Raw genomic sequence first — 23258 nt, 5'->3', positions numbered from 1 at the left:
AGTAAAAGATACGCCAAAATAGTATCGTGGCTAACATACCATTCAACATGCATTCAACCTATTCGACCTCATCGGGTTGACCGTTCACCGTTGTGGCAATGAAGAAAAGCATGATGCGTTAACCTTAATTGGTTAACTATAAAACGACCGACAGGCTTAAAATTTTTTTTTTAGTTTATGAAAATTCGTTGCCAGAAGTAAAGGGTTACGGGCAGAACTTTATTAAAATCATCCTTATTACATTACGATCTGATGCGCAGAAAACAATAGCGGGACGATAAAGGACCTTGCGCACCCGCACTCGCACCTGCACCTAACTTCCGAGCCGCCATTAAGTTTGAATCGAACTGTACCAGTTCCTGTCATTTTTATCAGATAAATGCAAAAAAAAATAACATAAAAATGTAGTTATGCAAATTAATAAATTTAAAGTTTATTTTAAACGAAGGAAGAGGTAGTTAAGTAGGAATTGAGTATCACGTTCACACGTTGATACGTGAACTACATAACAACTCGACAATAGGAGGAAGCATCAAGGAAAAGCGCAATAAAATAGCAAACTGATTGTATGTGTATTGGTGTTATCAGAAAATTATCTCCAAAGTCTTGCATTTCAAAATTAATTATTATCGGAATATAATAAGCAACTATAAGCTGTTGAAGTGTATTTCCAGGTTAGTCTAGAAACTTATTAAACTAACAAAGACGTTTTAAACAAGCTGTGTAGATGTAAAATTAAATTTCCAAACGATAAGCAAAGTTGTACTTGTAAGTTGTTAATTATTCTAATATTGGACAATTTCTGTAAGATAAAAACATACCTATTCGTTCTCTTCGTACGCCAAACAGTAGGTACTCTACGTTTTCTAAAAAAAGTCTACTTAAATTTTATTTATTTTAATTGCTTATAATCTAGGTATCCATGTGAACGCCTGCTAGAGGGACACCTGTCGGTCGAAGGACATCTGGTTTCTACCCCACATAAAATTGATACCTTAGCAATTAATAAAATATTCGGTTACAATAATATGCTCTACCTAGGAACATAAACGATAAATAATAAAGGCATTACATTCGTAAATAGTACTAAAATGTAATCAGACCGAAATCTTAATAGGTGCTGTACTCTTAAAATGGACAATTATAGTGTTGACCCTTTGCTCCTTTTTGGAAAGTTAAGTGAAAGTCTCTATGATTTATAAGGTAAACAACACTTCAGTTTCCAAATTACGCACCACCTTGAAAAGTAAATCGTTGACGTGCCCTAGATTTGTAATTGTCATTTTATCACCTCGGATAGTTATGCATCGATAGACCTACAGAACGGCAAAAACATTTGTGACAGGACAGCCGACAGGGGAGCAGAATTCACTTAGCCCACAGTGCCCACGCAGCAGCGCGGTCAAAACGCGGCCGAGAGAAAGTATTTTGTTTATTTAGTTATTTACGTTTTTTCACCAGTTGAACGCTGGCTGTCGAGGTGGATCGACGTATTCGTGTTACAAAGACTAGCAAAACCAGTTCCGTGTTGTGATTAAGTTAAATTCTTAAAAAGAAAGTGATTTGTGGCCATTTTATAATAGTCGTGGATACGAAAGCGAAGAAAGCCTTAATATGAAAGTAAGTAACCCGTTTATTGTTTCTCAGTTTTTTTCAGCAGTTAAAAAGTGCATTGACGCTAAAAATAAATCATGTCGTGGCATTGAAATAAATTAGCTATTAGCAAAATAGTTTGTTTTGTAATCGTTTATTGGAGTTCAAACTAAAAACCAAAAGTTCAGGTAAACTGAATAACTCAACTGAAAATAAATAATAACTGTGGCAACATTTAAATTAACGTATTTTTTCATAATTTCTAATTATGTAACTATTGGTTATTCTAATATTCTTATTAGCAGTTTTTAAACATTACTACATATAGATTTTCTAATGAGGCCATTATCTTTCTATTAAGCCTACTTATACTTAACTCTATAGTAAAAAGTAGAGAGAGAAATATTGATTTCAACCGTATTTTGAATAATAGTAAAATTATACATTAAAAAAATGCCTTCATATCATAAAAAATGACTAAGGTCAGCCTAAACAATGCTCGAAATATATTCAACGATCAATAGAGAAAGTAGAAAAGCGACTGTGTCGTTTCACATTTGAATATTAAAGAAAAAACTATAAAGTGGCGATAAGTTCTCGTGCGAAACTTGTTACTCATTGTATGAAACAATGGTAAAGAAAGCGTTACTTGATCTTTAAGTGGTTTTAAATCTAAAGCTATAGGTAACCTACATATAGGCTTAGGGCTTGCAACATTATCTCCGAGACCTGCATTCTTAGATTGTAAACTACATTTTAAGCAATCGCCTTTACTACTTGCAGATTTACAAGCTTTTGTTCGCTTTGGTCTCACAGATAACTATTGTTCTTTTGGTAGATATTTCCATTTTCCTTACATAAGAATTAGAGGTTAGTTAAAGCAGAAAAGAAATACGAAAATTACCTGTAAAGGAATTTAATAAAACAATCATATTTATTTAGAACATAATCTATGGACTTATAAAAACGTTTACATGAATTTCTTACACGAAACTGTCGCAAACACGAAAACTGCCTGGAGAGATCTTCGTCACATTCTTGATGATCAAGATTAGCAATCCTTTGTACATGACTGCCCAAAAGCGTAAATGTTTTTAGATTTACCTATGTTATAGGTAGTTAATTGTTTTGCATCCTTGAAACGTTCACACGATCTTAGAATTTAGGCTATTTGTATCTTGGCAAAATATTAAAAAAAAAACTAATCACTATGTAAAGCAAAATACACAAACATACCTACGTAGGTACCTAGTTTTTATACGTGTTAGGAAGCCTGACTTGATTGAGCTAAAGCTAATTTTTTCTTAATATGAATTAGGAAGGACAAAATAGAATAGGTATTAGAAATTATAATATACCTATAATTTTAATTGTGATGAGCATTGATATTTGATGCACCCATAAACTTAAATTTAAATTAAAAAAGAGATAGGTACTTACCTAGTTACCTAACTACATATTTAATGATTTTATTAAATAATCGATACGATTAGTTTGTAATTGCTCTATATAAATTAGAAGCTATGAATTAATAATCTACGATTTTTTATTCTTAATGACGTGATTAATTTAATTATTTAATATTATATGTAAATTTAATATCCTATATCTAAATTACAAAATACGGGGTTTTTAATGATCATAAATGTGATACAAATACGTATTTTGGAAATGAGAGTTTTGGTAGTTTTCTACTCTACCTACCTACGTATTTTTTCTCAATCTATAATAGGTAGGTACAAACTCTATGAAATTAAACTGACTATACCAGCCAAATTTCAATAAACAAACTGGTAGTTAAGAATTTTCATTAAAAAAAAATTATGAAAGCATTTTGTAGAGAATTCCAAAAATTCGGAATTCCTAGTTCCTACACTTTATGCGTAGGTTCTAAGGCGTAGGTATAGAAATTTGTAAAAAAAGAGACATCTATAATTTACTTACTACAAAAAAAAAATACCCTAAAATTGTCTAATAGGTTAAATTTTACCCTAAAATTGTTAAATCAGCGAATCATGCGATTGGCATTCACAGTTTCACGGTAAATGATGCTTGATGACGAATCAATCTGCTCTCCGGGCAAGTTTGATATAAAAAATATATAGTAATAATATCGATAAAGTGAACGGAGGTCAGTGTTCGCTTCAGTGTGATATGCCCTTATTCTATATAGTCGTACCGTATTTAGAGAATCTGATATCAATATTCAATATTAAATGAACATTCAGGGCAACAGCATTGATTTTGTTTTAGAAAGACAAGTAGGCAACTACAACTTTGTATAATATTGAAACGAACAAAATTTATACAAGAATTTGGTTTATTTCAATTTATATAAATACAAATTACACGAGTATTTTGTAAAAAAAACTTTTGGTGCCAGCCGAAATGTCGCATTGAGGGTAGAGCCGAAAGTAAACGCCCCTTAGAAAATGTACCATAATATAATATTTTAACGTCTTTTCCGAGTATCTAGTACTAAAGCACAAATTTTTTGCTATTTACCAACAAGATGAACATCTATATCAAAATCTTGTTAATTCAAACGACTACTTAATAGGTATTATCTTGGTTATGCATTTTGGCGCCCGGGCGCGCCCCAGCGATCGCTCTAGATCTACAGCCACCGCTTTACTCACTATCCCAGATGAGATCTACCTGAAACAACATTTCATATTTTACATTTCGCTCTATTACTCTTCCTGAAAAAAATATAATTATAATAGATAGAGATCATTGCATAAAATATTGAAATTTGAATGGCAATATTTGCACTCAGCAATAATTCTTTGTGAATAAAAAATCTGACTTTTAAAATAATATTTAAATTTAAGATAAATATGATACATAGTACTATGCACAGATGATGAGGTACATTTGCCTTCATATTATAATTTTAAATCTTTGATTTCGTGTAAGCAGTACAATATGCGTAGATGTCCCATGTCTTAATTTCCTTGATAATCATCTCTCAAAAAAATATTTATTAACGCTTCAACTTATTTCCTAAATAGGAATAATTGTATGATTAACAAAAACATGCAAGGTTGAATCTTAATAGCAAACGCTTAGGTATAGATAATTATTTGAGTACGTAAAATTTATGTAGAGACTATACAATGGTGATTTCTTAGGCGCGGGACATATACAAGCGGCGCGGCGCGCATCGGGCGCACCGCGGGCGCGCCAGCCGGCGCGCCTCGGGCGCGCTGCCGGCGCGCCTCGGGCGCGCTGTTGGCGTCCGAAAATGATATTTATATAGAGTGGTTAAATGCATTTTCTTCATGCATAATTTAGTAAAATTATGTTTTTTGTGCTAAAAGAGATTAACATTAATTTGAAAGTAACGATTTTGTTTTGATAACCCCACGATTGCAAATATATCTTTGTTGAAAATGTTGGAATTTACTTGGAAAATTTTATAGTACTTTTAAAGTAATTTTAAAGTAGTGCTGGTGTAATGATGGAAGAAAAGAAGGTTAAAATAACACAAAATTTATATTGTACTAGCGGTCCGCCCCGGCTTCGCCCGTGGTACATATTTCGCAATAAAAGGTAGCCTATGTTCTTTCTCAGGGTCTAAAACCATACATACATACAAACCTTTCCTCTTTATAATATTAGTATAGATAAAATATGGTTTTCAAACACAGGTTTACATTTAAACCATATAAATCTTATCATTAAAATCTCAGTTCAAAAGTATTTACAGTACTGATCATTCCACAATATTATTACAATTACAAATAAATAAAAAACACAATCAAAATCAGGATTATCTTTATTTCTGACATTGTAAATACATGGGAACTTTCATTATGCTCTTCTTCATTTTCACTTTCCCTACTGCCATCACCTGTGTAAATCATTTCATCGATTAATTCAATTCACCTTTAAAAACAAAACGAAGAAGGGTATGTAATAGCAGCTCTATATAATTCCACACAGAGAGAACACATTTTTGACTGACAGGCTACCGTCTCCTATAGACCGGGAGATACTGACACAAAATTTCGAGTCATTTGTAACAGGATGGCGGTTCTACAGGGGTCTTAGTACGCAATGACAAAAAGAAAAACGATGGTGTGAACGCTGGTACCGGCGGCTTAGACGCGTGGGCGTTAGTCGAACTCGTCGGAAAAATAGCGAAGTCAAACGATTTGTAACACAAAAAATTTAGAATTTACCGATAGCCCATAAAAAAGAAGTAGGCGGTAGTGTCATGCCATACTTTTCCGGTGTGACTTACAGCCCGCCATACCGACGCGAATGTGTTGATTTAAAAAAAACAATTCAACCATTTGTACCAGGCTAACTTTTGCACAGGTAACCATCGTCGTGCAGCCATTTACGAAAATCGCCATGCCATACTTTTCGGACGATTCCAAATGGTCGCCATACCGCCGAAAATCTGCAAATTTTTTTTTTGTAAAAATTGTAACAGACAAATGACTCGAAATTTTGTGTCAGTATCTCCCGGTCTACTACCACCCGATTTGTTTTTGATTGTGTATGACCGTGAATTGACCTCTATTTGGATGCGATGAGGGAAGCGCGCCTGCGGTACGCCTGCGGTACGCCCGCGGCGCAACCGTGGCGTGCCGCCTCGTCGCCTTTCCAAAATTCTTTCATACAAAATGTATAAGAAGGACGTGGTGCAAAACAGATTCAAGAGGTGCGCTTATGGCACGCCCGCGCCCGCGCCGCTTGTGTTTGACCCGCGCCTTAGGTTTTGAAATGAATTTGTTATCACTACTCAAAATTCTTTGACGTATATTATAAGGGTATATTTTGTATATAAAAAAACTAGTTTTCAGAAGAATTCTTCTAGACGTATCTATTAGCAAATACATATTAGTCTTAAATATGTTGTTATAGGGGAACACTTACGCACATATTAGTTTCTGTGATCGTGCTTACGCAGTATTATTCAAGCTTAGAATTAATTAAAAATAATTTATTAGATTGAGAATCTGCGCTTCCGGAATCGACGTCAAATTTTATTCAAATAACTAGTTTTTACTATTTTAATTTTTAATGACTGTCTCTGGCTTTATAGGAGGTATTTTAAACATATTTTTTATCATTGCGATCCATCATTCGATTTTCGTAGAATATAACTGCTTTTTGTCTCTGACGAATAACTACTTAGAAAAATATATACTTACTTGGAATGTTTACTTTATACTAGCACTTTGTACCGGCTTCGTCCGGGTCACACACTTTTACACAGTGAAGATAAAATCGATACCTAAATACTGGCTTGGTCAAATAATTTTGTAAAAAAAAGAAGAGCCAAAGAGCGCTATTTTAAATGTAGTTAAATAACTTATTTATAAGCATCTTATTATCAATAATATATTTATATCTATGCGATATTATTTAACTATATTACTTGAAAAGATTACGTGGGCTAGTTAATAAATAAATCAATTATAATTAACCGGAAACGGACAAGTATAACTGGACCATGAAATTTACACAGTTACTGTAACATAATCAGTTCTTTCGTATTTTGCTCGTCTCCATTTTAGATTGGTATTTATAAAAAAAAATATGTGGTACATTGAAATGTATTATTTTAAACGTGTTTGTGCACGTTTCTTGAAGGATGCAATTTTATTAATTGATGAGCGCGTAGAAGGTGAAGCTTAACTTCAAGCTGGTGGGGACTGGGGACTGGGGTCGCCGCCCATGCTCTACGGCAGTCGCAATGAAAAAAGGGATTTAAACTTTTTTCAAACGTCATAGATATCTTATGTAATTTTAAAATTCACATTTTACCAGATGTTTTAAGGATAAACTTTTTTTTTATGTCCAATGGATCTATTTTTTTTTCTCGAGGATTTTGAATTCATAATGGATTACGGATATAAGTAGTATTTTATTTCATAAAATGCTTATTTGAACTATTTCAATCATTAGTAATATACGAATACAAGTGAGTAGTGACTCATAAAATGACTCAGTGTATGGACTTCGATTGATATTTGGAAGTCATTCCTGTGGTTTTTGTCACCATTGTTATAACTTATTAACTTTCTGATTGTTTGAATTAACATTCACATGTAGTCTGTTATTTTCTGTGTGGAAATAGAGTTAATATTTAAGAATTAGGTTAATGACTCAGATGTAGGAATACAATAGGTATACAGTGAAGCCGCGTCCAACCTAATTATAATGTTCAAAGTATAGGTAAATGGTACTTATTATTATTAATGCATTTTCTGATATAATGAAAGTGAAATAGGTATACTTTTTGTTCTTAGATAATATACAACGAATAAATATTTAAAGAAAGTAATTTATGTAATTTATATATATATGAACATTTAACGTGTTACGATTACATTACTCAACATAATTCGAAGTCAACAATATCCAACAAAACGAATAGTACATGTAAATTGTTTTTAAACTCCGATATGAATATAGATTACTTTTACGGTTATATAATATGTATAAAAACGTCTGAAAGAAAGCTGCAGAGCATTCGTGGAAGCGGATTGTTCACGCTCAATGGTTCGTGCGTTCGCTAACACGATCACACGCAATATCCTCGTCACTTATTTACGGGATGCGGTGTTATTGAAAATATAGATGTTAGCTAATAACGACAAGGAGTATTAATTGCCATGTAATAAAAATAATATATCAACCAACTGGCAACTCCGCGGCCTACGCCCGCTACGCGTCCGCGTCGCGAGAGTGACTGCAAGTTGCAACGGTACTTCGTATGTTTACATTGAAGTATATACAGGGTTTGTATAAAATTAATTCCTTAGTGGAAATTAAAGACTTTTTAAAGAATTTTAAATACTATTTGTTGAGACGTTAGTACTAATATTAATCTGATCGACGGTGGAGTCTGAGATGTAATAAACAAACCTGTCTACCACTATTCTTATTTTCGTAATTGAATCGTTTCTAAAGGCAAAAATATTAATTTGATACTGCGTAGAAGGCTAATCGTCAAATTAAACTAACGAAACAATCGATTATAGCAATAAAGATATTATCTACGATACATAATTAGGTTCTCAATTCTCATAGCTTCGTTATAAAAGAAGGACGGCTTATTGAATGTAAAATGTTATTTAAACTTAATCTAGGTAATGGAAGTAAGCTATGTCCTAGGAGAGTTCAAAGTCTTTACTGGCATTTCTCATGCACTATACTGTCGTAGAATTTTAACTGTTACTATGCAGTATGTACCTAATTCCTTTGCTTTTGTATGTTAGGGTCATACAAATTATAGGTACCTCTACCTACATTAAAAATATAAATAGGATGAATATAGAAAGTTGAAAATTTATATCCTCTTTGAATTTCATACCACAAAGTATAAGCTATGTAATAATTGTATTTATTATGTTTAATATATTTTATACTAGCGGTCCGCCCCGGCTTCGCCCGTGGTACATGTTTACGTTTTCTCTACATAAAAACCATCCTCGTACTTCAAGGAATATAATAAAAAAAGAATTATCGAAATCGGTTCAGCCGTTCTCGAGTTATGCGCTTACCAACACATTTTGCGATTCATTTTTATATATAAGAAGATTAGGTAAATATTTTATGTACCTACCGGCCTACCGTATGTAGGTATGTTTTATCTAAACTGACGATTAATCCTAGTAGTTCTAATCGTTATCACATAAGTTCTCTGAAAAGCATTTCCTCTACCCCAACACTACCCCAATTATCAGTCAATCATAGTGTTATTTAAGTTGTCAGTTGTCTGTTAAATGTCGAAATTACATCGATACATGTACACTCGCGTGTGTATAAATATACACAGTAATATAGACGATACAGTCTACAAATTGTAACAAGTACTTTCCTTCTAGTGGGTTATCTAACCACGTGGCTATTATTTATACCAAGTTTAGGTACATTGTTTCAGCGTGACCACTTTTCTTGCGTGTCAGTGGATGAAATATATTTACATTTTACTGGATACGTCATACGATAATGTCTTTGCATACAACACTTGTCCAAAATCGTTTGAAACGCGTGGAAGATGTTTCTGAAATTTTCATATTGTTTGATCTGATTTATTTTTTGAGAATTTTTAGAAGAAGATAAACCGTGCCTTGTCCCCTTCCCTTATTTAGCAAGTAGAAGATATCATTTCATTCAATCCAAAATTATTTGAGTTTCGTAGTAAATAAATATGCACTCTACTTCTTAACGTACCTAGTACCTACCTAGATAAACTCAGTTTAGCGCCAGAGTTGGCAGAATTCAACCGTCTTTGTTACACCTAATAGTAAGCATATTATATTAAAACAATAAATTACTTTGTTATAAATTACACATAAGTAGATATAGTCTAAAACGTATTACGTTATTAAGTTAATCACTTCGTTAAAAACCTTAACAGTTCCGATAAGTTGTGCAACTTAATTACATATTTAATCATTATATAATGTAGTAACATTCGTTAGCTAAATATTTAACTGATTATGCTTATGTTAATTTAAATTTACTCATTTTATGTTTAAGCCTTTTCAGTTGAAAACTTTACTCTAGAAGTCGTTAACCTGCTTAAATGATGTACTTACCTACCTACATGTATTTTTGTGACTCTTTCACATAGGCTACCTATACATTAGATGATATACATACATGAGCTCTAAAATTACATAGGTACTAACTCAATTCCGATCTTTCGGTTTCGTGGGGAAACCGCGCGATACCATACAATTTCTATATGTATATAGGTACCTACATATTATATTATGTATTGAAGCATTATAGAACATGACATTATTTGTAAAATATGTAACAATTGTTACCAATAGTAAATAACCAAGCAATATTACGATAACAAACAAGCATAACAACTCCACCTCTGTTTCCTATAATTGATTTATGGATAAACACTGCGTTTCCCTCGAAGGTGTTCATTAGCAATTTCTACAGAACTGGATTGTCGTTTATTGAGATACTTGAGTGCTGTTTCTGAACATTCACTTAGCATTTAAATGTTACCTTGCACTAAATTCAACGAAATCATTTGTTTTTGTGTTATTGGCTATTAGGAATTGAACCAAATATTGTATTTATGAAGTTTTGTAAGAGAAGGGCTTGGATGAAAGTAATAAACTAGTTCAGGAAACAGCAAGAATTAGTATCAACTATGAATATATTGATAACTTTGACTTCAATAAATGTGCCTACATCAGACATTGTGCTTCGTTAAGTAACTAAAAGTAAACATAAGATATCATCTGTGGAAATAGGTTTCTAATAATAGGCAAATTCAAAGAGATTTAACATAAACGTGTGAAGTGTGACATAACCATCATCAAGCCTAATGTTTAAACCACGTTTAAACTTTCTTCTCAAACCTCCGTTGATTAACCATTGTTATCCAACATGATAATTGATAATTTAAACAAACATTCACAGGAAGTAAGATTAGCAACTATTGCAGTAATTATTTGTGCGTATCTAGTAATGTTATTTTCTCACAATTAAAATTATTCAATACCAAATTTGAACTTAGCTTTCACTTTTCGGATGTCTATAATATGGTGCTTTATTTAGTCTTTGGGGTTACCATATAGAGTTAAGACGTGTCCTATTATAATATCCCTATTGTAATACCTATGCCTACTTGGTATCTTATTATCGTTTCACATGTCAATTAAATTTGAATTAAAACCATATTCGGATCAAATCATAGGGACTATCGATTTCTATTACTATTATTTAATCAATTAGGAAAAAATTGTCAATAGGTAAAGGTCACATTATTTTCATCATGAGTTATTTTTACAATTTTATTTGTTTTGCTTGTTTATGTACGGTTTCAAATTTAAGTTAAATAATCAATTGAACAATGGCCGGTTACACCTATTTCATAACCTTAGATCATTAAGTAATGGATGGAGCACGCTGGCAAATGTTCTAACTAAACTTTCTGCCGGTTTTGGTGCGGGGAGGGTAACTCACACTTTGAAACACAATCACACATTCACAAAAATAATTTGTGTCTTTACAAACTCAAACTATTACAAAATGGACAGACTAGCATGTTTTTGCACACATACATCGATTACACAGAAAAATCTCTATACATATACGTAATAATACAATCGCTCTAAAGGGATGTAACCATATCGATATTACAAAAATAATAATTTTGTTGAAATTAGAAATAACATTAATATTATATTCATAAAAAATACTACACAGGTCATTTGTAACGTTTTCATCATTATTATATGCATACGAAAAAACAATAAAACGCCATTTTATTTGTATTTGAATATGTATTTATTCAACACATCACATATTATATTCAATAAAATAAATATCGGTCCAGAAATTTTTATTATTTCTGTACCAAGGTGTCCATTCTGATTTTCTCCCACAGCATTCAATCCACCTTAGCCTTAAAGCAGGATTTTTTGTAAATCTGAAATATACGCAATATTCGTACATACATATAAATAAAGTAGCTGCTCCGCGCGGTTTCACCCCCGTGGCTCCACTCCTGTTGGTCGTAGCGTGATGATATATACCTTCCTCGATAAATGGGCTATCTAACACCGAAAGAATTTTTCAAATCGGACCAGTAGTTCCCGAGAATAGCGCGTTCAAACAAACAAACAAACTCTTCAGCTTTATAATATTAGTATAGATTACATAATAGAAAGGTTACAAGATTAACATTACAAAAAAAAACGGCTAAATGCGAGTCGGACTCGCGCACGAAGGGTTCCGTACCATTAAAATGTTCTGCCAGTTAAAAGTAACCGAGCGTAAATTTTAATAAATATATACAAGACTTACAAAATAAACATTATACTCCTTTTTATGCAGTTGTGTAAAATTTTAATATGTATAATAAAGATTAATTCTCATCTCATTTCAAATTATACTTAGAAAAATATTTTTTTATCGACGTTCAAGTTAAAAGCAGTCCGTCACTAAGAAAGTCGTAAAAATTAACGACCTTTTAAGCGACGAGTTTTTAAATTCAACTCTATCACTAAGTTCATAAAGATTAAATTTGAATTTCTCTTCAAGATAGTCTCGCTACATCACTTTATAGTCTCGTGGGGAGTGCGGTTCAATATCGCGTTCTAAATTCAACTTTATCGCTTAGTTCATAAAGATTAAATTTGTATATTTTCTCTTCAAGATAGTCTCGCTACATCACTTTATAGTCTCGTGGGGAGTGCGGTTCAATATCGCGTTCTAAATTCAACTTTATCGCTTAGTTCATAAAGATTAAATTTGTATATTTTCTTTCCATGATAGTCTCGTGAGGCCGCATCAATGATCGAGTACACACATGACTCGATTATTTGTCTTGATCATATCGCTAAACGATACATCGACGATTATTAGAAATTGCATTTAATTAGAAATGTACGTTAAAAAAATAAAAAAATATACACAAATGAAAGGTTATTCCATCTTTTTTAATATTCGACATGTTTGAATTGCTTCTGCAAGACTTGACAGTGCAAAACGGCATTTTTAGCGGAGCACTCGCAGACGTCCTTTCGATGTTTTACGAATACGCAGAGTGTTCGTAATCGATTACGCAAGTAGTTTTTATGAAAGCATAAGATTTTTCGATTCGAATAATCTTATACCTCGGCAAAAGGGGAAACGCCTGCGTGTGTTATCCATTACTTAATGATCTAAGTTCATAACGATATGTTCACGTTCGTTATTATATTAATTTGCATATATATAAGTGCTGCGATTTTATCACAATTTTACGCTACCGGCCACCTAGACATCTACTTAGCAGCTCTTTAAAAATGTGAGGTAGGTAAATAATTCATGCATAACTTTTTTCGAGTGTAGGACTAATAATCGCGTTCTACCTTATGATGACTTACAATAATATTACTCTCGGCTCTCCTAAATCCTTCCACTTCCACGAGAGTAAAGACATGGGTATTAATAAGAGGTCTTGCTAAATATTATTTTAATCCTACGATAGCTTGTTTCTTGTGACAATAATTAATTATTATATAAGATATACCGACGTTTATTACGTATACTATGTAGATCGCGCAACTTCCCACCTACCATATCATTACTTCACCCCATAACTTGTTGAAATAACTATCACTATCCCTTTCTAATGGTGGCAATTTGCGTGTAACCAAATTGCTGCCTTTCTTTAAGAGAAACTTTAAACGACATGTTTCCTAGTTTACATACCTATTATGGTTTTTTTAAGAAAAGAAGGTATTTAGTATCCTTTTTATTTAATTTTTATTGTAGTTATAACTCTTTTAATATTAACTAGTTACTTTTGAATAAGAATGAATCTTGAATTATTACAAAAAAATATACGGCGTCGTTTTGATTTTATGTGAATTGCCGTCTATCAACTTTTTGTGCGTAGTATACATTGATATTATGTCCATATATTATGCCCATCCTGGTCACCGTATCAATTAACATTTTACACTTTAAAGTAGATTGGAAAACCGGTCAAAATCGACGCAAATATAAGATAATGAGGTTAGATTTGTGAAAAATATGTGGGTTGATTGATACCATTTTGCGTGGTTCTTATATCATTAATAAAGTCGTATGTCATGGTTAACATTAAAATGCGGAAGATGTGAATAAAACAAGTTATACATATTTCTTAATAATTAAGGAAACTACAACAATTTAGTTAGGTATCTATATCATTTACGTACTACCAATTTATTCCCAAATCCTGTTACATATATCAAAAATATCTGAAATATTTTAATTTCTACTTTAGTGTTTTTATGTTTTAGAAATAGTTTCATTTTAAAACAGTATAATTTACACATGGCAAAGCCACATAAAAGCAGAGCAAAAAAACACGTACCTAGGTAACCCTCTATGTACTTACAATATACCTACATACGCATGAATTATTGTACATAATGTAGCATAATAAGAAGCAATCTGCATAAGAAAAAAAGTAATGAATAATAATGTCACATAACACATTCCTACATTGCACCCTTGAAATTATCGATAACCAATTACAATTTCCACAAAGATGCACAAACACCCGTATATAATTAGAATGAATGAAGAACATTGGCAAATATCAACTTCTGTGAAATTTATAATTATAAAACAATAGTTAAACCGTGGTCAAACCACAGTTGGTTAAACTCTATCTCCTTGAAAATGTTGAAAATATAGGTAGTCGATGTTTATACTTTATACTAATTTATGGTCTACAAAAACGTAACTCTGACCTCTGGAAACACACTGGACACTGGACATTGTATGTCACTTGTTAGTGATATATAAACAAGATTATTTGTGTGACGATACGTAGTTAAAAAAATGTTGTGTGGTTTTATGAAACCACGGTAAAAGTGAAACTGTTCGAACGGTTCCGAACACTGCTTTGTGTAGCGCATGTCGCGTGTCGGTCGGCTGCCGAGTAGGTATACCTGGGTCAATCAATTTTTAAAGGTCCCGATCATAATTTTCTCGTATTTTTTTTTTAACTTAATTTTCAGCATTTTACTATTTCATTTAGAAGATAATTCTTCGTAGATTAAGATTATATAGGCAGCAGTGATGTTGATTACATACATTTGTGGATTTAACTTCACGAACCGATCTATTCACGGGAAATAATGTCCTTTGGACAACTTACACAATAGTACTTTTTTAAATGTTAAATTCCCTTCAGAATTAAAATAAATTCTTCTAATATTAAATAATAAATAATATTTTGATATTTGTTCTATTTACACCCAAAATACGAAATATTTTTATTAAAATTGAAACGAATGATGTCTTTTGAACAACCAAACAATGTTTCATATATAAAAAAGTTTCAGTAAAGCGGAAATAGTGATATTTTTTACAAAAAAACTATTAAGGCGAGCTTGTTACGTATCGTATTATTGATTTTACTTAATTAAAATGAACTGATTCTCGATATAACTGAATGAATGAAGTATAATGTGATTTTCATATGGGGACATCTTAGTCGTCTTGATTTTTGAAATGTTAAAATTACAATTAAACTAGACATAAAATTGCGTAATAAAAATGTGTTCCCGAAACAGCCGAGTAATAAACAAAACATGAACTATTTAACTGTTAAAGTATAAGTTTTATATAATTATTGTCCTAGGGACAACCAAATTGTCCATGGTACAACCACTTTGGTTGGCCAAGTGACTGGTTGTCCGCGGGACATTTTTAAAATTTTGACCCGCCAAGCAAATACTATTGTTATTTTATATATTAATCTCAGCTCACACTAAATTATAGACGAAAGCGCATCTCGTGTAGTATAATTGATAACAATGCATCAAGTACTTATGTTTTAATCACAGTTGTCTGACGGACTGACAATAAAGCCACCCCACACTCACCAACGTTGCTCGGACGACTGTTGCCGTGATTTTATACAAATCAAAATGGCGTTTGAGCCCGACAGTTAATTTTTGTGTTTAGCTTGTTGTTTAGGAATCTACCGCGCCATCTGTGTTTTGTTTTCATAACTAAATTACGGTTGTCTGTGAGACCTGTGCCATGTAGATGATTTATGGGGACAAAAGTAAAATGCCTGAAAATCGTATTATATCCAATAAAAAAAAATTATTTGTATGTTTTTATGTCAATAATTATTAACTGAAACAAGAAGTGTATTTGGTATTTATGGTCGTGATAGTATGTGTTCGTGATGCGAAGTTTGTTAATGCATTGTAGCTTGGGGACAAATGTGATAGTACTGGAAAATTGCATTTAGTCGCTGGACAACCATGAAACTACGCACAAATTAATAAAACAATTAAAATTTTGTTTACAATAATGTTAGAAAATATTAAAAAGAATATAATTAAAACCAATTTAACTCTTTATGATTTCATGTTTATTAATTATCGTTCAGGGACATGATGCGTGTACCGTCGGACCATTAAAAGTTGATCGACCCACCTACTCGGCAGCCGCGATACACGCGACATGCGCTACACAGACCAAAAAGTTTGAGACGATGTAATAAAAGTTTCACTTTAAAACGTGAAGATGGTCGAATAGATACTAAATTCCAATGAGTTAATTAGGTAAAAACCATGAAATCGAACGAAACATTAAAAATATGAAATTGATAAATACCCATAAAACATTCGTATTCATTTTCACACAAATATAAATTTTAATTTTAATCCGGCGAAAGTTGTGAAAGTTTAATTGATGAAATATTTCGATTGCAATATCAATAAAAGGAAATTAAAACGAGCAAAACTTTAGTTCGAAAGTTTTGTTCAATTGATCAATTAGTTTAATAAAATGGATTTTTCTTAAAATAAATAGGTATCTATTTTCGAACCAGTGGAAAAAGAGAGTGGATTAAAGGGAGACACTCAATAGGTACCTACCTAATGCATGATTGATCAGTGTTTGTTCTTATATGAAACAGCTCATACAGCATACTCTTCTCTGTCGTTTCTATTACAACCTTCTTACAGTCTATACTCTATAGTCTGTAGGACCCTAAATCTTAATTTAAGCTTATAAAACCATTCTGAACTCATATTTATAAAACACAAGGTTTTTAACAGCAATTTATATCATTATTTAATGTACAATTTGATAGATCAGATTCTTACTTGTTTTCTACCGACAATTGACCATGTTATATCATAAGTGTAAAATTACAAACATGATGCCAAGGCTCAGTTTCACTTTCCTTCACGATTCTCACCGCGAAAACGATATGATCGCACGCATACAAATCAATTCCTGTCATCCAATACGTGACAATATTTGTTACAGATCACCAAATACTTCCTTGTGACCTTAACTCAACATTAATGCTAATAAAACTAGCCCACATTAAGTTAATGACACGCTGAGTTTTATTATGTCTTTAGATTTATAAGAGATGTCTGGTAATCACATGGTTATAGTTATAACATTCATTCCTCATATCTAATAAGATAAACTTAAGTATATATGATATATCTACTTAAAATAAATCCTATTTAGCAAATTTGATGGTTGAATATGACTATTTTACTGGATTCAATAGAAATTCTACTTGAAGCCTGTAAAACTCAAAAGAAATTCATGTCAATCCGTCCAACCTTGCACAAAGGTTCATAATGGTTGGACGGAGGGATGGATTTTTCCCGATTTTCTGTGTAAAATATAGCAAAGCGAAATTGGTCTGATTATATGCTAAGTTTTAACCAGGTATCGCAAATAAAGTCGTTGGCTGCATCTAGTTTCTACTTGCCTAATAGAGCAATGCAATGTCGAATTGAAATTAAAAAATAAAGTACACGTACTTTTAACCAATATTACATCATAATATGTAAAATAATTCGTTTTGCATTGCAGGTATTCCCTGTCAGACCTTACCCAACATATAGCACGAAGGCAATTTTATCGCAAAATCAAAGTACATAAATATACTTGCCATGTGCGTCACGTATTGACCGATTGCCACACAACACCAATTGTTTTGAAGTGTGGCAACACTGTCTGGCGGCAAATGACAGCAATAACTTTTTAAATTTGAATCCAGTTGGAATCTGTTTCGGAATTTTTCTTCATTGTCACAATTTTTAGGAAGTAAAATAGTTACGTTTTTTCCGCTTCGTTTTTGTTTCTCAAGATAAAATATTCAGTTACCAAAATGGCTTACAATTAAAAGATATAATATACCAACTATCAATACTAATATAATACCCAAAAGAATGCATTTCATTGAATAAACTATGGAAGCAATTGCATTGCAATGTGGCGAAACAATAACAGAGTTATCTGTTTGTGAAAGGATGTTGGTATTGTGGATGGTGATAGCAACAATGGCATTTCGGCCCTTTGATTGTGAAACAAAACAATACACAGTCGACCTCAGCTACGGTTTTGGCGCGCTGGTCACGGTTTGATATTATTAGTCACACGGAATAGTTTGCCACTTTTACGGAAATGGTAAAGATATATTAATTATAATCTTACCAAAAATCTTTAACATCTAGGTAACTAAGTTCAACAACCTCTTGATCTACCCACTCAGATAAGAAATTGTGTAGGTTTAGGAAATAAGATTTATGTGTTTGCCGATAAATAAAAGGAATCATATCAAATAGATGAATCAACCTTTTTACGATAGCTCAATTATTATTTACATTCTTATTTATTTTAAGGTTTTTTTCTCAAATTAATTGAAAGAGAACACCGATTGATGTAATAAATTTTAACATTAGTATATCCAAATAGGAAGTTATTAATTCCGTCTTGTATTATGAAAGAATGTACAAAAACGTATTCACCAATTATATTTACAAAAATATGTAACATTTGAAATTAATTAATTCGTATTTAATTTTGCTCCACAAACATAGACACTATAGTTAGGAAGTCAAGGAGAAGGTTTACCTTGAGAAACTGCAACCAGCCTGAACTCCCCTTTATCTTATATATAAAAATGAATCGCAAAATGTGTTGGTAAGCGCATAACTCGAGAACGGCTGAACCGATTTCGATAATTCTTTTTTTATTATATTCCTTGAAGTACGAGGATGGTTCTTATGTAGAGAAAACGTAAACATGTACCACGGGCGAAGCCGGGGCGGACCGCTAGTCTATAATATAAAAATGAATCCCAAAATGTGTTGGTAAGTGCATAACTTGAGAACGGCTGAACCGATTTCGATAATTCTTTTTTTATTATATTCCTTGAAGTACGAGCATGGTTCTTATGTAGAGAAAACGTAAATATGTACCACGGGCGAAGCCGGGGTGGACCGCTAGTACATAATATAAATATGTATAAATAAAATAGAGTAGAGCCACGTTGCACAAAATACATCTTAAGTGTATATTCATAATATTCTTATAGTAATCGTGACGTAGTAATTCTTTGTTTGATATCGAGTATTGTGACTTTGGTCACTGGAAGGAAGGAAGTCGGAAGTCAGTTTCGATTTGAACCGACTGTATAGCTCAATCAAGGTTATATTATTTTTGCTGACTATCCGGACTTAGTATGGGTTTAACAATTTTATTTATTTTAAAATAACTCGGAGACAACATGTTATCCATCAGTTACATACAAATTTTGTTTGCTTACCATTTTTTTGCAATGCAAGTGTAAGTACTGCGATTTTCAAATGAACTTACCTATGTCATTGATATACATTATTATTTTATTTAACACATTACAAATCGTAGTTTATTTAATTTGATTGTGATGACATAGATTATGCCTTTAATAGTATTTAGGCTTTAGCCTTTGTAACAATAATGTATATTTAATTATTATTATATAATGTATATTTATTTGTAATGTACTTAATTATATGTATAATTATTATAGCAGTGTATATTATGTAATAATTTATCTATATCAAAGACAAGGCGATCCTTGTTCTATGTAGATTTAAGATTACACACAAAAACTAAAATTACGATGACTCATATGCTTAGCCAGTTAGCCACAGACGCAAAACGAGTGCTGAGAATCATGTTTTTTTTGAAATAGCTGTACTCAAAAATGTTTGCATCGTCAAAACTATTAAATAATTGAAATGTATATCATAATATCAGACGGACATATTTCTGATAGTGGATAAGTGTCGCCTGTCCTAATTTGTCCACACTTATCAAACTTGAAAAAGAAATTAAAAGTAATTAACTAATAAGTCATGTTCAGCCAGCATCAATCACATGCACAGCATTGCATGTGCGATCGTCTGGACAATTGGAAAAAGAAATGTCAATGACATCGACTACAAGCACAAGTAACTTATTCCACGATCTTTCGTTTCACCGTGTTCTCTGCAAATTAGTATTCTCAGTTAAAACAATGATCTCTTGATAATCTTGCTTACATCACGACTCGTTACTCGTAGTCACTGACCCCGGTTGTACCTAATGATGATTAAATACTTAATCGCCAATGTAGAAACTTCTAGCCTTGCCCTTTTTGAATGGAACTCGCGAAGGTATAGCGATATGATTCGGATTGTTTTTCTGGAACCTTCGAGACATTTCTTTATTAAGGAACATTATTAGATATGATGATGCGGTTGTAGTCTCTTAACCGATTTCACTATCTTTAGTTTTCTGTAACTGTTACTAAACTGATTAAATAAAATCACGTAAATCTACGTATGAACCATGTACATAATAAAATTTGGTACAAGAGTCTCCCATAATTCAACAAGCATAACAATTAGTTTCACTCAGAGATTATGAAGCTTGAGAAAATGTATTTATTGTAACAGTGAAAGTTACCTAATAAAAACTATTACATCACAAATAAAAACCGTGATAACTGTGTCAAAATTTAAAACGCTTCATTTTCAGAGGTCTATTTAGCAATTTCGTCGGGGTTCATTTTTAAGTAGTCCATTTCTGTGAACTGTTGAATGCAAATCGCTTTCAATAATACTTAGATCTCTATATATATATCGGTACATTAACAAAATTTGTAAGATGGATAATTTAAGAATTTGACACACATAAGTAATATGTTAAGTTTGGTGAATAGTTTCAAATTGATCGTGCAACATAGAGAAAAACGCTAATAAGTCGTGACTCGTGAGAAAACGTTGCAAAAACTCTAAAACGACGTATAAATAAAACACGTACAAATCTATTCTTATTTCATTAAGTTAAATCTGTTGTAATTGAAGCCAAGGCTGTTTAAATTCACGCGTTTAAAAGTGCAAAATGTTCTTTTACTAATATGTCATTTTTCTCGTTACAGATACTATGGACTGGACTGGCTCTAGTTTTCATCCTGACTATAATAGAAGTGGAAGGGCACGGCAGACTCATTGAACCACCCTCACGAGCGTCGGCGTGGCGGTACGGCTTCGACACCCCGCACAATTACAACGACCACGAACTTTATTGCGGAGGATTTTCCAGACAATGGAATAAGAATAATGGAAAATGCGGTGTCTGCGGTGACGCCTGGGACTCGCCACAGCCCCGAGCGCACGAGCTAGGCGGTCGCTTTGGCCAAGGAGTCATCGTCCGCAAATATGCTCCTAAAGATGTTATCGTCATTAAAGTCGAGTTAACGGCAAACCATAACGGCTTCTTCGAATTCCGTGTGTGCGAAGAGGCAAAAGGCACCACGCAGGAGTGTCTCGACAAACATCTATTACTGTTAGATGGTAAAGATACCTCTAAATTTTATCCTAATCAAGGAAATAGAGTGTATGAAATGAAATATCAGTTGCCCGAAGGCTTGGAATGTTCGCATTGCGTGCTGCAATGGAGGTATATTGCTGGGAATAACTGGGGCACTTGTGAAAACGGGACAGGGGCTGTCGGATGTGGGCCGCAAGAGGAATTCAGGGCATGCGCAGATATAGCTATTGGAGATCGCTTCACCACGACCACCAAGAGACCGAGACCGACGTACGTGCCACCGAGCAGACGGCCAACTGTGCCAACACCCGAGGAGACTTCGGGAAGCGCATGGTACGGTGTCGTGGTCGCCATCGTCACTCTCCTCATTGCGCTTGCGCTGCTGGCGGGATTGTACCTGTACTACTACAGAGGTGGCATGAGGATAAAGAATCTATTGAAATCCAAGGCGGCACCTCCCGCGCCTGTTCCTCCGCCCAGGCACAAGAAGGTCTCCCTGTCTAGAGAGACACCGCCAGTCATATCGTCACCGAAAATAATATCCGACTCAGGATTTGAAACAGTAGATTTAAGATCTAATTAATTAAAGGCTGATTTGCAACCACCACTGCCGTTACTAGTGATATTGTGTTGTTATTGTGTGATTAATGTGATTGATCTCTGAAAATGTATATTTTTAAAACCTTTCCTTTAATAATAATAAATCCGTACCCATCTACTGTTAGAATGCACAATAAATTATTGACCGAGGTTGCCATTTTACATAAAACTTGTTATTTATTACATCTGTTGAAAGGATTTAAAAGTGTACAGCAGGGTTAAGCGTGAAAGGAACGTTTTAGAATTAAGTTGTGACTCGTTTGTAAAATATTTATGTAAATTAAATATTAAAAGTAATATTGAGGTTTTTCATTTATCATTTCCAAAACTTATATGTAGTACTAAATTACTAGTAGGTATAGTTACAATAATACTTACAATTAGGGGACGTCCATAAATTAAGTGATGTGTTTTAGGGGGGAGGGGGTCGAATCAAATAGCATTAAACCTTACGTTGGGGACAAGGGGGTCTCAACAAATATAACGTAGGTATATATATTTCTGATTAAAACAAAGCAAATTATACTCTTTTGTTCCATTTAATCCAAATTTTACATGCTTAAAGATTTTAATCTTACGGTTACGATTTAAGTATTCTATTGTTAAATTTTTACACTTATAACTTTCAGCAATATTAATTACTAGTTTTAACTAGTGGTAAATAAAAGCACGAAGTAGTTTTTTTTTTCTTTTTACAATGACAAATCAATGCTTTTATTGTTAACGTAAGAAACCCACATTAAGAAAAATCTCACGTAAGATTGGGGGATGGGGGAAGGGGTTCAATAAAATCTCACGACATCTCACCAGGTGCAGGGGGAGGAAGGGTCAAAAAATTGAATAAAACCACCTCACGTAATTTATGGACGGCCCCTTAATAATGTACCTTAATAATAAATTATACAATTTCTAATGTAATAAATTATTTTGATTATAATTTAGTGAAATTAATA

The 23258-nt window shown here is 32.8% G+C and overlaps 1 protein-coding gene and 1 long non-coding RNA gene across 2 annotated transcripts in view; one reads left to right on the top strand and one right to left on the bottom strand.

Moving 5' to 3' along the window:
- Positions 1 to 1398: 1398 nt before the first annotated feature.
- On the top strand, positions 1399 to 22602 carry LOC149478717 (uncharacterized). The gene is made up of 2 exons (XM_089709046.1): positions 1399 to 1620; positions 21314 to 22602. Exons 1-2 carry the CDS (start codon positions 1615 to 1617, stop codon positions 22286 to 22288), a joined length of 981 nt encoding a protein of 326 aa, XP_089565172.1. The 5' UTR covers positions 1399 to 1614; the 3' UTR covers positions 22289 to 22602.
- Positions 14903 to 23258, bottom strand: part of LOC149478710 (uncharacterized) — a 124260-nt gene continuing 115904 nt past the window's right edge. Inside the window, exons 2-3 of the long non-coding RNA XR_016317384.1 lie at positions 16528 to 16602; positions 14903 to 15023 (exon numbers count right to left, since the gene is read on the bottom strand). This is a non-coding gene — a long non-coding RNA (uncharacterized LOC149478710). The remainder of the gene's footprint in view (positions 15024 to 16527; positions 16603 to 23258) is intronic.

This window comes from Colias philodice, chromosome 21 (genome assembly GCF_061535455.1).
Source record: "Colias philodice isolate Cphi_HAF_F1 chromosome 21, ilColPhil1 Martin Lab GWU primary, whole genome shotgun sequence".
Lineage (NCBI taxonomy): Eukaryota > Metazoa > Arthropoda > Insecta > Lepidoptera > Pieridae > Colias > Colias philodice.
This window is presented reverse-complemented; position numbering and strand designations above follow the sequence as displayed.